A 13,781-nucleotide genomic window follows, 5' to 3' on the forward strand; every position below is an offset into this window, starting at 1 on the left:
TGAGCAGAGATCATGCCACTGAACTCCAGCCTGGGCAACACAGTGAGACTCTATCTCAAAAATAATAATAATAATAAAATTAAATTTAAAAAAATACATGTCTTAAGCATGCTTCTCACCCCTCTGTCACTACCCCTCTCTTTCACGCCTCCATCTTCTCATGCCTGGACCACCATGGCAACCTCCTAACTTGGTCTCCCCACTTCCACCTGCCCCCCCACCCCCAACTCTCTTCTTCCCATAGGGGTCCTCCTCCCACCCCTCAACAGAGACTCTACACAAGCAGGGTCTCTGTTTGATCCAACAGTGCACATACACCTAATGACTAGCATTTGGCTGAGCAGACAGCAGACAAACTATTTGCTGAATGACTAAGAATTCTGACTGCAGATTTCTAGGCTTCATCCCTGGAAATTCTGACCCTGCATTTCTTAATCATCCACAGGTGACTGATGATGACTCCACCAGACACCCAGGCCCATCTCCTCAGAGAGGACTTCAAAGCTGTCCCTGCCTGCTCTTACTCAGGACCCCTTCCACCTCAGTGCACAGAGGCCTCTGAAGTGACCCTGAGACTTGGAAGAAATGAGAAGTGAATCTCCTCTGAGAAACACTAGGGAAGCTAACTCGAGATGATTAATCTTTAGTGAAGACAATATCGTGAGAAAATTGTCAGTTTACGAGAATGACTGGCCCACAACCAGAAGCATCCTATGCCTGAATTTGGTGAGGGTGGGTTAAGTACACACAATGCTTTTTTTTTTTCTTTGAGATGGAGTCTCGCTCTGTTGCCCAGGTTGGAGTGCAGTGGCACGATCTCAGCTCACTGTAAACTCTGCCTCCCAGGTTCAAGCGATTCTCCTACCTCAGCCTCCTAAGTAGCTGGTTTTACAGAAGTGTGCCACCACACCCAGCTAATTTGTGTAATTTTAGTAGAGACGGTTTCACCATGTTGGCCAGGCTGGTCTTGAACTCCTGACCTCAAGTGGTCTGCCCGCCTTGGCCTCCCAAAGTGCTGGGATTACAGGCATGAACCACCATGCCCGGCCATAAGTATATACAATTCTTAATTCATTATGCTACCAGAAGTGAAAACATTAACTCCATAGACTGAAGAAATTTAAAAATTTAACTTCATCTAAGATTAAGTCTTCCAAAAGCTTATATGCAACAGCGGCACTGATTTGATGCACTCCTCCCCCTTTCTTTTGTTTACTCTGGTGCAGGTGCTAAGAACCAGGGAAATAACAAATGCAAACAATGCAATGGAAAAGGAATCCTCAGTCTCATAAGAGAGTTTAAAATAGCACTTGTCTCAAGGATCTCACGCTTTCCTGCATGCAAACTGTTCTGGAATGCTACATCAAATTGATCTGATTCAGTACACTAAGGATTTGAGTTGCATAATGTCTGGGATACAGCACCATATAAAATTACCAAGGAAGTTTCTACAACTTTTAATGCTTTATATTACTGAGCAAGGAGGGGTTCAGATTCTAAAATTCTTATAACTACATTGTAATATGGCAAGAAACAATCTAATCTCCGACTCCCTACAAGCACTCTCATTCTTCCTTTATAATATGTTTTGCTAAGCTTCACTCATTCCAAAACCTTTACAGAAGAAAAACCAACAGAAAATGTTTTAGTTTATTTTAAATGATTCCTGAGGACTGGTATGGAGGCTCACATTTGTAATCCCAAAGCTTTGCGAGGCTGAGGTAGGAGAATCACTTGAGGCCAGGAGTTTGAGACCAGCCTGGGCAACATAGTAAGACCCTGTCTCTACAAAAAATAAATAAATAAAAATAAGAAAATGATTTGTGTTCCAACTTACCTTTATGACAACAGTTAAATATATCATCGTCTCAGATAAATACAAAAAGAAATCAAATAATGAGGGTATTTTCCTTCAGTTACTCATGTCAGCATGAACTGAAACAGGGGGCCTCTGCCATACATTCTTCATCATATTTAACTCTTTTTGAGTCAGACAAGGACTTAAAAAGCAAGACTCTTCAAAAGCAAGGAGTCAAGTGATTCAAGAAGCACAATAATTAGTCATTACCAAATGATTCTATATCATGGTTTTGGGAGATTCTAAAAAACACATGCCCCATCATCCTGGATAGATAAAAATATGCAATCCTCTCTAACTTCCTCTTTGGTTGGCTTCCCAAGAACCCCACCCTACCTGACCGGCTTGTTTTCTGGGCCCACATCTGTAAAGCCCATTTCCTCCAGTTTGCAGCGCCTGTAAAGCTCATAGTGCCTGGTATGGGTCTGCTCTCGCAGGTCCTCCATATTTGTACAAATCAGCATTTCCCGCAGCTTTACAAAGTCACAGTGGTTTTCATTTTCCACTAGCCAAAAAAAAAAAAAAGAAAAGAGCAACACTGGATTTTAATTCCTGGCACACAACTAAGTGTTTGCTGAATGAACAAATAAATGAAAACATGTGAAACAACAAATAGCAAAATGATCAGTTTGATTAACAGCTACGATTATTTTATACAAGTAACCAAGGAAGAAACTCTTGCAGTATAAATACTGTATCATAGGCAATGTGAATTAACAGACCAGGAGATTTACTTTAAATTTAGTAGCCAATGGATCACCAGGAAATACCAAAAAAGACACAACTTATTGTTAACCAAGTGTTCTAGTTATTTCACACTAATATTTTGTTAGCAGTTTACAAACTATCCTGAAGACATTTCACATAATGTTTAAAAAGAGTATGTAATATTAGTTCACTAAAACTTCAAAGTAGTAAATTCTGCAAACTCAAGAATACTATCCATCCCTGCTATAATTATCAAACTCTTTTTATAGAACACATTTATGATCCTGTGTTAGACACTATTCAAAATTAGTGAACACACTTACATGATCCTTCTTCTATGTTTACGGTGACCAGAGGACTACAAATAAATATATTTTATTGTGACCAATACTCTTTAGTATAATTATTACTTTTATATTTTTTACAAAATTAAAAATGTTATATTTTCTCAATTTTTTCATTAATTACAAAATTTATCAATTAAGAAAAAAATCAGCGTTTGGAAATCTATAGTAGTAAGGGTAATCTATTCACCATTAATTAGCACTGTAAGTAAATGAACCGTATAATACTATTTACTTACTCATTATAATGTCAGCTAAATAATCTAAATGTCAAGTAGATTTAACTTTTTAAGTTGGCTGACTGGCTTATTCTGGAAATAGCTGGCAATACTTTGATCAGTAAAAATAAATAAATTTATAAGATGGTTGACTGTTCTTATAGTTAAGTGGTAATTAGTGATGTTTTATGTCTGAACACTACTTTCCACATTCACGTTTTGGTCAGAGTGCCCCACTGGTGTTTCCCACCTACTAACAGGGTACCGTGGGGGTGGGGGTAATGTGTGTGTGGCATAATGAGAAGGGGGAGGCTCTACACAGCTTCCAGACTTTGGCTAAAATAGTACACAGCCAACTCCTCTGACAACCAACCACATCCAAACTAAGCATCACCCCAAAGAAGGCATGACAGGTAGCTTTGAGATTACTAGATAGATACATATTTCTAGTCATCCTTTGTCTCATTTACCTTGTACAACACCCCAAGGGTACTGGCGAGCTTTGACCATCTTGTTTCCGACTTTTACCTCATCCATACTTCCCACAACAGCAAACGGCAACTGTCCCTGAAAAAGAATATCGAGCACATCTTCTCATACCACTGTGATAACTGACTAGATAAAATAAATTTTATGTAAGAGAGAAGAGAATAATTAAATAACAAACCTATTAAAATCGAATGGTCAGCTATGCCTCAGATTTTAAAACCTGCCAGTGAATATGTGCTAACTCTTCTACAAGAGTCATCTTTGGGCCCCATAAAGAAAAGTATTTACATGTAAGGCATTATGCTATTGGGAATACACACAAACAAAAAAAAATTTTTTATTTATTTTTATTTTTTTGAGACAGTCTCACTCTGTCGCCCAAGCTGAAGTGCAGTGACACGATCTCAGCTCACTGCAGCCTCCGCCTCCTGGGTTCCAGTGATTCTCCTACCTCAGCCTCCCGAGTAGCTGGGATTACAGTTGCCCACCACAACACCCAGCTAATTTTTGCATTTTAAGTAGAGATGGTTTTTCACCATGTTGGCCAGGCTTGTCTCGAACTCCTGACCTCAGGTGATCCGCCTGTCTTGGGATTATAGGTGTGAGCCCTATAATCCCAAAGTGCTGGGATTATAGGTGTGAGCCACCACACCTGGCCGAAAAAGAATTTTCCCCTAAAAGACAAAGATAAGGTTGAGGAAATTACACATACACACACCCACAGTATACAAAATGTATATGTAACTATACAATAGCGTATTCCTATTGTTTGTGTGTGTGTACAGTGTGTGTGTACAGTGTGTGGGTGTATAGATATGGTACTAACATAAGTAGTATACAAAGTCCCAAATTAATGTCAATATAGTAAATGTCCTAGAAATTGAGAAGAGTGAGAGATCACTAGGAGCAGGAAGACACAAGCTAACCCAGATCAAGAAGAACAAGATTTAGATGGATAAGCAAAGTGGGAAGAAATGGCTTAGAAAAGGAAAAGATTCTGAACAAAATGCAATAGCTAGGTTCAGGGGCAGGGAGTAGACTGGTCTGTCTGAAGTTGAGGATTAATACAGGGGAAAAGTCTAATGTAAAAATTATTAATTACTATGTTTAATATTTTAAAATTGACATATTTAGTTTCTTAATGGTGGCTTTCTGAATATTCTAGTTGAGCACAAGAAATAAAATTAGATGTAAAGACAATTTAACATATAGGAATTAAGATCACCTCATTTACATTAGTCAGTTTTTTTTTTTTACAGATTTAGTTTAGGTACACTAATATAAAAGTGGTATGAAAAATCAGAAAAGGAAAATAGAAGAAATGGAATGAACAATTATTGAAAGTCACTGTTAGGCGCTTAACAAAGGTGACATCATTTATCCCTCACAACAACCCTTAAGATGGGCAGTATTAACCTAACTTTGTAGATATGTTAAGTCTCAGGGAGGTTAGTAACTCCAATGGACATATGGCCAACCAAGCCTGTTGGATTTCAAAACCCATGATCCTACAAAACACAACCAGGTGTTTTAAAAATGTTAGCTTCAAGAAAGTAAAATTAAGAACTTAGTCACCTTCCATTGTATTAAACTAAAAGTTATATGAATGTAACTTGACACTATGAGAGAGAAGGAGCATAAATACTAGTTTTAAGAGACCTCCTTAAAGATTTTAAGATTTTACAGTATGCAAAGGGAGGCTGTAAAGTCTTCTCATATTTATAAAGACAGGGTAGGAAGGTGTCATCTTTCTAAGGCAATTACATATGGCTCCACAAAAGGTATATCCCAGTCTCACAAATGTATCACTTTATTTTGGTGAAAGCAGAGTGAAAGAAAAATATGCTTAAAAATAAATTCTCCTTACACCTTTTCCAACTTAAAAAACTAAACATTTTCTCATACTGGACTTTTTGAAAATTCACCTTGTTTGAAGTCTTTTTGGAAGACACAAGTGAAAGTATATTAGCAGCAATATTACTCACAAATTACAGTTTTATTTTCACATGGAAAACAGAATTAATATTCAATCAGGAGCTCACATTCATTGCAGCGTTGACCTTAGCAATAGTGTCATCATCCGTTGGGAACTGGTATATCTGGACGCCATTGCTGACCAATTCACTCATGAGCTTGATCTTAAACTTCTGTAATTCAGTTTTAGAAACCGTATCTGCTTTGGCAATCACTGGTATAATGTTTACCTATTAAGAATAAAGAAAAACAAAATCTTACTGAAGATTTTTTTTTTTAATCCTGCAGCTGTTTTTTCACTCAAAACTGTTCATTCTGACAATGAATTTCCCTAAACCTAGATCGGGGGGCTGGCAAACTACGGTCCATCTCGCTGTTGATCTTGATACATAATGATTTACAGGAACACTGCTATGCCCATTTGCTTGTGTACTGTCTACAGTTGCGTTCACACTACAACAGCAGAGATGAGTTGCTGCTGCCATAAACCACAGGGCCTGTGACGCCCAGTGTATTCTCAGCCTGGCCCTCTGCAGAAAAGGCATGCCAACCCCGACCTAGATGGCCATTCTCCTGTATATATACACCCCTTAAACACTCATTCCTACAGATGCCAGCCACACAATCTTTTTTTTTTTGAGATGGAGTCTCGCTGTAACCCAGGCTGGAGTGCAATGGTGCAATCTCAACTCACTGCAACCACTGCCTTCCGGGTTCAATCGATTCTCTTCCCTCAACCTCCCAAGTAGCTGGGATTACAGGCACCTCAATCAATGCTTTCAGAAAGCAGAACTCTTGTAAGATTAATCTTTCATTTGAATTTAGGTTTAGAAATCTCACATTTTCTTCTCTCTCAAAATCTTCAATTTCATCATACACTTATAAAGTAAAATGTGATAAAAGGTAAACTGAATTGCCTCCTCAATTCACTAAGAATTTTTATTTTTTAATAATCTAAGCACTAAGTAACCAGGGTGATTGATCCCTCAGCAAAACTAAAAGACAGGTGAAGCTTCTCTTTTTGCCTCTTGTTTCAGGACTGACTCCATGCCTACCTGTGCCCCACTGTCACAGACTTACTTAGACAGCAGAGGAAGGAAACTGTATGTACTACTATCTTAAAAGTGTTCATGATGCAAAGGAATAACTTTCTCAGTATTATTTAAAGTCCTATCACTGACAGAGGGCAACAGATTTGGGGTTGTGAAGACCGAATAACTTGTAAATCTATAAGATTCTATAAGATTAATATCCCAACAAAAGACTGATAGCTCCACAAATTTGTGACTGGTGGTTCTTAAGTTTTTTAGTTTGTTTTTCATCAAAAACCTCAGGCTAATCAGTCATATGTATCAAGACAGTAAAACCTCAATGTAATTTTCAGATTAAAAGTAAAAAATTGACCGGGCACGGTGGCTCACACCTGTAATCCCAGCACTTTGGAAGGCTGAGGCAGGTGGGTCACCTGAGGTCGGGAGTTCGAGACCAGCCTGACCAAAATGGAGAAACCCCATCTGCACTAAAAATACAAAATAATTAGGTGGGCATGGTGGCACATGCCTGTAATCCCAGCTACTCGGTAGGCTGCAGCAGAAGAATCGCTTGAACCCAGGAGGCAGAGGTTGCAGTGAGCCAAGATCGCGTCATTGCATTCCACACTTCAGCCTGGGCAACAAGAGCAAAACTCTTGTAAAAAAAAAAAAAAAGGAAAAAATTATAATTCCTATTCTAAATTTTTTTCTCTTCTCAAATTTCACATTGATGCCAAGTATATATCTGAATTTATCAGTCTTCCATATGCTCCCAAGGAGAGAAATTTTTTCTGTCTATGAAACTGATGGCAGAAAACTTTCCAGCAATCCTAAGTAAACAACTTTCCAGTTAAATTAGTCAAAGTACATAAACATTTTGGTGCCAAGTCCTTAGTTTCAATATTATATACTTAGGTATTCAACAAATTATGCCAAGTTAATAACTTATAATTGTTTGCACAATAAACTGCAGTAGACTGAACACTAAACATCAATGTTTACATGACTATTAGAGGGAGGGAAAGTAACAGATACTGCCCAAAGAGGGTCGCTTGTCACCAATGGCGTAAGAGAAGATAACTTTCCATGTCAAGCAGTTGAATGTTCTGCTTTTTAGTAACAGAAGACAACTATCTGGAGGTGGCCTGGGGAGTGGCAAGATGAGGTCAGCAAGGACACCACCTCTCATTTTTATGTAGTGCCCTTGTGTAAGCGAAAATTTCCCTACACCTGCCAACTGCCCCTACAAAAAAAAACCTGTGTATTGCTATTTAAAATGGGCCAAATCAAGTAACTTCAGCATATCCTAGTTTTTCTTTTAAACTTAAAACAAAGCTTAGGGGTTAAGTTCCTGTCTAGTTTGTACAATAGAAAGCTAAAGGCAGGATTTTGATAAGGCAGTCCCAATTTTAGAATTCGTCTCTCATCAACTGAATAAGGCAGAAGTGAGTAGTGACCATCTTTAAATGAGTGCATGATACCCATGACCTTTACTGTTACCATAAAATATTTCATTTTGGTTTGAATGAAATAAGGTATTGGTCAAAAGGTAATATTGTAATGCTCATTAATGTCTTTACAGTTGCCCCCCTCATCATCTGTGGGTTCTGCATCCACAGATTCAACCAACTGAAGATCAAAAATATTAGGGGAAAAATTTTTTTAATGACAATACAACAATAAAAATAATACAGATTTTAAAATACAATATAACAACTATTGACATAGCATTTACATTGTATTAGGTTTTTTTTTTTCCAAGACGGAGTCTAGCTCTGTTGCCCAGGCTGGAGTGCAGTGGCGTGATCTTGGCTCACTGCAACCTCCGCCTCCCAAGTTCAAGCAATTCTCCTGCCTCAGCCTCCCGAGTAGCTGGGATTACAGGTGCCTGCCACCATGCCCAGCTAATTTTTTTATATTTTTAGTAGAGACGGGGTTTCACTGTGTTGGCCAGGCTGGTCTTGAACTCCTGACCTCGTGATCCGCCTGCCTTGGCCTCTGAAAGTGCTGGGATTACAAGCATGGGCCACCACACCCGGCCTGTATTAGGTATTATAATGCGTAATCTAGAGATTATTTAAACTATATGCAAGGATACAAGTAGGTTATATACAGTCATGTGTGGCTTAACCATGGCGACATGGTTTGGATTTGTGTCTTCACCCGAATCTCATGTAAAATTGTAATCCCCAGTGTTGGAGGGGTCTGGTGAGAGGTGACTGGATCATGGGGACAGAGTTGTCCCTTGCTGTTCTTGTGGTAGTGAGTTCTCACGAGATCTGGTTGTTTAAAAGTGTGTAGTACCTCCCCCTGCACTCTCCTCCTCCTTCTCAGGTCATATAAGACATGCCTGCTTCCCCTTCGCCTTCCGCCATGGTTTTAAATTTCCTGAAGCCTCCCCAGCCAGGCTTCTTGTACAGCCTAAGGAACTGTAAGTCAATTAAACCTCTTTTCTTCATAAATTACCCAGTCTCAGATAGTTCTTTATAGCAATGCGAGAACGGACTAATAAACATGGTGATAGAAATGTGATAGAAATATGATCTTAGGTGATTTTGATATTGCGTGAACATCACAGAGTATACTCACACAAACCTGGATGTTATAGCCTATGACACACCTAGGCTGTATGGTATGGCTCATTGTTTCTAGACTATAAGCCTGTACAGCATGTAACTATACTGGATACTGTAGACAACTATAATAGAATGGTAAGTGTGTGCATGTAGGCAACTATAATACAATGGTAAGTATGTGTATATCTAAACATATCTAAACACAGAAACATATAATACAGTACAGTAAAAATAAGGTATAATCTTATGGGACCACCATTCTATATTTGGTCCCTTGCTGACTAAAATATAGTTTTGCACTGCAAGACTGTCCTACGCTATTTTATATAAGGAATTTCAGCATCCTCAGGGTATTGAAACCAATCCCCCTTGGATACTGAGGGATGACTAGGAAGCATCTAGAACTAGTTGTTATAAGAGTTTGCAGGTTGAACTGCTGGTTCAAGGTGGACTGCCTCTGAACAAGTGCTCATTAGCTCTTCCATTTATTCCTGAAAATCCACTAAGGGACTACATCAATATAAATTGCTCCTGGCTAATACTTCTTAAAGACTTTTGATGACTCAAAGGTGGTTGGGTTGGCCAGTTACCTCGAATACCAATATGTAAATATCATCAATAAACTGTGCCTGTTAATTTTTAAATAAGTTTTAAATAACAAAACAGTAACAGAGGTGCTTCATATATGCCAGGCATTGTACTAAATGCTTTGTAATATTCATCTCAGCTAATTTTCCCAAAAGTCTTAGAGTGAGCTCTCTCTAGCTCCCCACCTCTTTTTTTGTTTGTTTTTTGAGATGGAGTCTCGCTCTGTCGCCTAGGCTGGAGTGCAGTGGTGTGATCTTGGCTCACTGCTAGCTCTGCCTCCTGGGTTCATGCCATTCTCCTGCCTCAGTCTCCCGAGTAGCTGGGACTACTGGCGCATGCCACGACGCCCGGCTGAATTTTCTTTTGTATTTTTAGTAGAGACGGGGTTTCACCGTGTTAGCCAGGATGGTCTCGATCTCCTGACCTTGTGATTTGCCCGCCTCGGCCTCCCAAACCGCTGGGATTACAGGCACGAGCCACCGTACCCGGCCTCTAGCCCTATTTTATATATGAAAAATTGAATCCAAGTTTGTCCAGGGCCACAAAGCTGCTAAGTGGCGGGGCTGAAGCAGAATCCAGGCAGTTCAGCATGACAGCCATGTCCTAACCTCTCTTGACTGCCTGTTTTATACCCGGACGGGTAGACTTCAGCTAACTTTTAAAACAACGTGTTTTTTTTTTGTTTTTTGTTTTTTGTTTTTTTTGAGACGGAGTCTCGCTCTGTCGCCCAGGCTGGAGTGCAGTGGTGCAATCTCGGATTACCACAACCTCTGCCTCCTGGGTTCAAGCAATTCTCCTGCCTCAGCCTCCTGAGTAGCTGGGACTACAGGCATGTGCCATCATGCCTGGCTAATTTGTGTATTTTTAGTAGAGACAAGGTTTCACTATGTTGGCCAGGCTGGTCTCGAACTCCTGACCTTGTGATCCACCCGCCTTGGCCTCCCAAAGTGCTAGGATTACAGGCATGAGCAACCATGTCCAGCCGAACAACCTTCTTATGTAAAATAAGAGGCAGGTATTTTTACAGGGTAGTTTACACTTTTATCATAAAAAATAAAGAATATATTTAAATCACCAAAGTTGGAAAAGATTAGATAATATATACTTACACAGTAAACTAAAGCAAACTTCTATGGCAGATAGGTTCTTACTGGGTATGCCTATTTGCTAAACCCTCTATTTACATGGATCAATTTAATTAATTTTCATATCTGCCTCTTGAGGTAGTTCTTCTCCCTAGTTTTTATTTAAAAGTGGAGGACACTGAAAATCACTTAAGTCCACTGAGGCTCAGAGGGCTAAAGAAACTTGCAAGATCAGACAGCTAATAAATGACAGAGCCAATATTTAGAGCCATCCTCCACTGACACCAGCTTCTACAAATCTTTATACAAATTACCTCATGTTGCTCCACTCTAGCTAAGACAAAACTGCACACTCTTGTTTTTATGTTCCTTTAACAAATATGAATTTCCATATAATCAGACTCAACTATGAAAACAACTGGCTAAATGGTTAGAACATCTGATCACATGTGATCAGGTGAACAGACTGTCATATAAGCTACATCAATTTTTGCTAAAACCAGGGGACCAAGCAACTAGTCAAAAGTAAATCGACCGATGTGCCAAAGCTTCACTAGGCAGGCCTTCAGGCTTTCCATACAGGTTTCTGCAGAGAAAGAAGCAGCATCCAGAACAACCTTGGATTTTTAATTCAACTTATACAGTTAGTAGCCAGGATCATGAAAGCTTCATTTCGCATACCATTTGAGATTACAGAAAATTCTAACGTTTCTTTAATGTAAGATTACTGTCTTTAGCCATTTTTTAAACAAATATAAAAATCTGAAGTGAGTTAGTTTATGAATTTTTCTATAGCTCCCTAAATTTATATATAGCTCCTTGGCTCGGAAATTCAAAAATAGGTTTTCTCAGTATGGTCCAAATTAAAATGTATTTTATGACAATATCTAATGCAACATTAGACCTTAATCCTTGTTAATGAAGTTCTTCTCACTTAATAGTGGCATAAAGTAAAATTAGTATCAACTAAATTCTGCATTAAAAATGCAGAGAATACCCATGTTCTGGCATGCAATTTAATCACTAAAAAGGAAACTAAAATTTTATTGCAATATTCCTTCTTTGCATCTCATCTTCCAAACTGAATTTCTCTGAAAAAATAAGCTAGATGGAAATATAAAATGTTTTAAAGATTTCCAGGCGCTGGGCATGGTGGCTCATGCCTGTAGTTCTAGCACTTGAGGAGACCAAGGAAGGAAAATCACTGAAGTCCAGGAGTTTGAGACCAACTGGGCAACATACCAAGACATCCAACTCCACAAAAAAAAAAAATTAAAAAGTTAGCTGGGTGTGGTAGTACATGCCTATAGTCCCAGCTACCTGGGAAGCTGAGGCAGGAGGATCGTTTGAGCCCATGGGTTCGAGGCTGCAGTAAGCCACGATCTCACAACTACCTCCAGCCTGGGTAACAGAGTGACTTTATCTCTAAAAAAAAAAAAAAAAAATTTTAAAAAAGATGCACAGGATACAAGTTACAATACATATCCATATTGTAAAAATATTTTAACAGTTAAAAATAAATATTAAAGTATGGTAAGTTGATTCCTTTCCTCAACCCACCTTGCTGTCAAGGTTCTTCATGGTTAAGAGATCAAGTGTCTTCAGAGAGTGGCCTGTCGGTGAAATGAAGTAGAGGCACACATGGATGCGAGAATCATGGTAGGTAAAGAGAGAACGCTTAATCTTCAGTTCTTCTTGGAGATAGGCCTCAAACTGAGCATCTATGTAGTCAACTATCGGTTGGTAGCTGAAAAATTATTTAAATGTTTAATACAACATTATTTGTGCTACCTTAAGATATCTGTGCAACTCTTAGAAGTTTGAGGTCTATATTTTCACTAATTAATAAACAGTTAATATCTATGCTGAACAGATAACTTTAGTGATAAAAAATGTGCAGAACATGTGCAAAAGCTATACAAATGCTTCTCAACTTACAATGGGGTTATATCCTGATAAATCCATCACATAAGTTGAAAATATTAGCTGAAATGCATTTCATATCCCAATAAACCTATCATAAAGTTGAGAAATCATAAGTCAAACTATCCTAAATTCAGTATCATTTGTACTTCCGAAAACATCAGGGCAATCTGTGCTTGAAATGGTATTGAATTTACACTGATTCATTCTCATAGTCATTCACATGCTAGGTCCCTTTCTGACAAAGCTTCCCACACTTGCCAGACTGCTCGAAGGGGCTGGCAGCAGTCTAATTTGTAATCAAACTGGTACCTGGCTTATTATTTAACTAACTGAGAAAATGCACAGGTATCAATAACTCAAAAGACATTTAAGTCAAAGTCCATGACTCCTTGCCTCTTAGATTTATAAGGCACAAAAAGCCTAAGTAAAGAAGAAAGGCATACATCAGTATCTAACTAGTAATGCTGGCATGTTTTTACTTTTATTTAATTATAAACCAAGGAAAGGCCAATTACATCCTCTGCTCAGGTAACTCCTCCCTGGAAATGCAGTCTGCCTTCTGGCTGTCTCAGGTTATTCAGCCTTCAAGATGCAAATCAAATCACAGTGCACGTGCAGAGCAGTGTGCTAATGCTGTTCCAAGAATGGTGCGTGAGCATTCCATTCAGTTCTGATATGCTAAACCACTGCCTTTGCAATTCACTTTTCTACTCTTAACTATTCTCATTAACCAAATCTGGGTTTCCAAGTGAAAATAACAGCCAACAGTTCCCATGTCAAATTCCCTGGAAACCTTTGTAATTATCTTTCTAGCCCTACAATGAACCAGTACCTTGAGCAGCTGAGGTACTTCATAAATATGTACAAAATTAAATTCTTCTATAAAGTTGCCCGACCTTTTAGTCCTTGAGGATCATCACCTCTTTTAAAATTATAGAATACACATTGTTCTCCCTATGCAAATGGTAAACAATGTGAGGACTG

General features: G+C 38.7%; 1 protein-coding gene across 13 annotated transcripts in view; it reads right to left on the reverse strand.

Annotated features, from left to right (window-relative positions):
• Nucleotides 1-13,781, reverse strand: part of SEPTIN10 (septin 10) — a 71,728-nt gene that overhangs the window by 19,176 nt on the left and 38,771 nt on the right. For all 13 annotated transcript variants that reach the window (XR_010129889.1, XR_008677025.2, XM_004031584.4 and 10 more), the window contains 4 exons: nucleotides 12,432-12,618; nucleotides 5,660-5,821; nucleotides 3,599-3,695; nucleotides 2,195-2,363 (listed from right to left, as the gene is read on the reverse strand). Coding sequence is in view for 11 of the 13 variants with exons in the window: in XM_004031584.4 (XP_004031632.1) it covers nucleotides 2,195-2,363; nucleotides 3,599-3,695; nucleotides 5,660-5,821; nucleotides 12,432-12,618 (615 nt within the window). In the remaining 2 variants the exon portion in view is untranslated. The remainder of the gene's footprint in view (nucleotides 1-2,194; nucleotides 2,364-3,598; nucleotides 3,696-5,659; nucleotides 5,822-12,431; nucleotides 12,619-13,781) is intronic.

This window comes from Gorilla gorilla, chromosome 12 (assembly GCF_029281585.2).
Source record: "Gorilla gorilla gorilla isolate KB3781 chromosome 12, NHGRI_mGorGor1-v2.1_pri, whole genome shotgun sequence".
In the NCBI taxonomy this organism is placed as follows: Eukaryota; Metazoa; Chordata; class Mammalia; order Primates; family Hominidae; genus Gorilla; species Gorilla gorilla.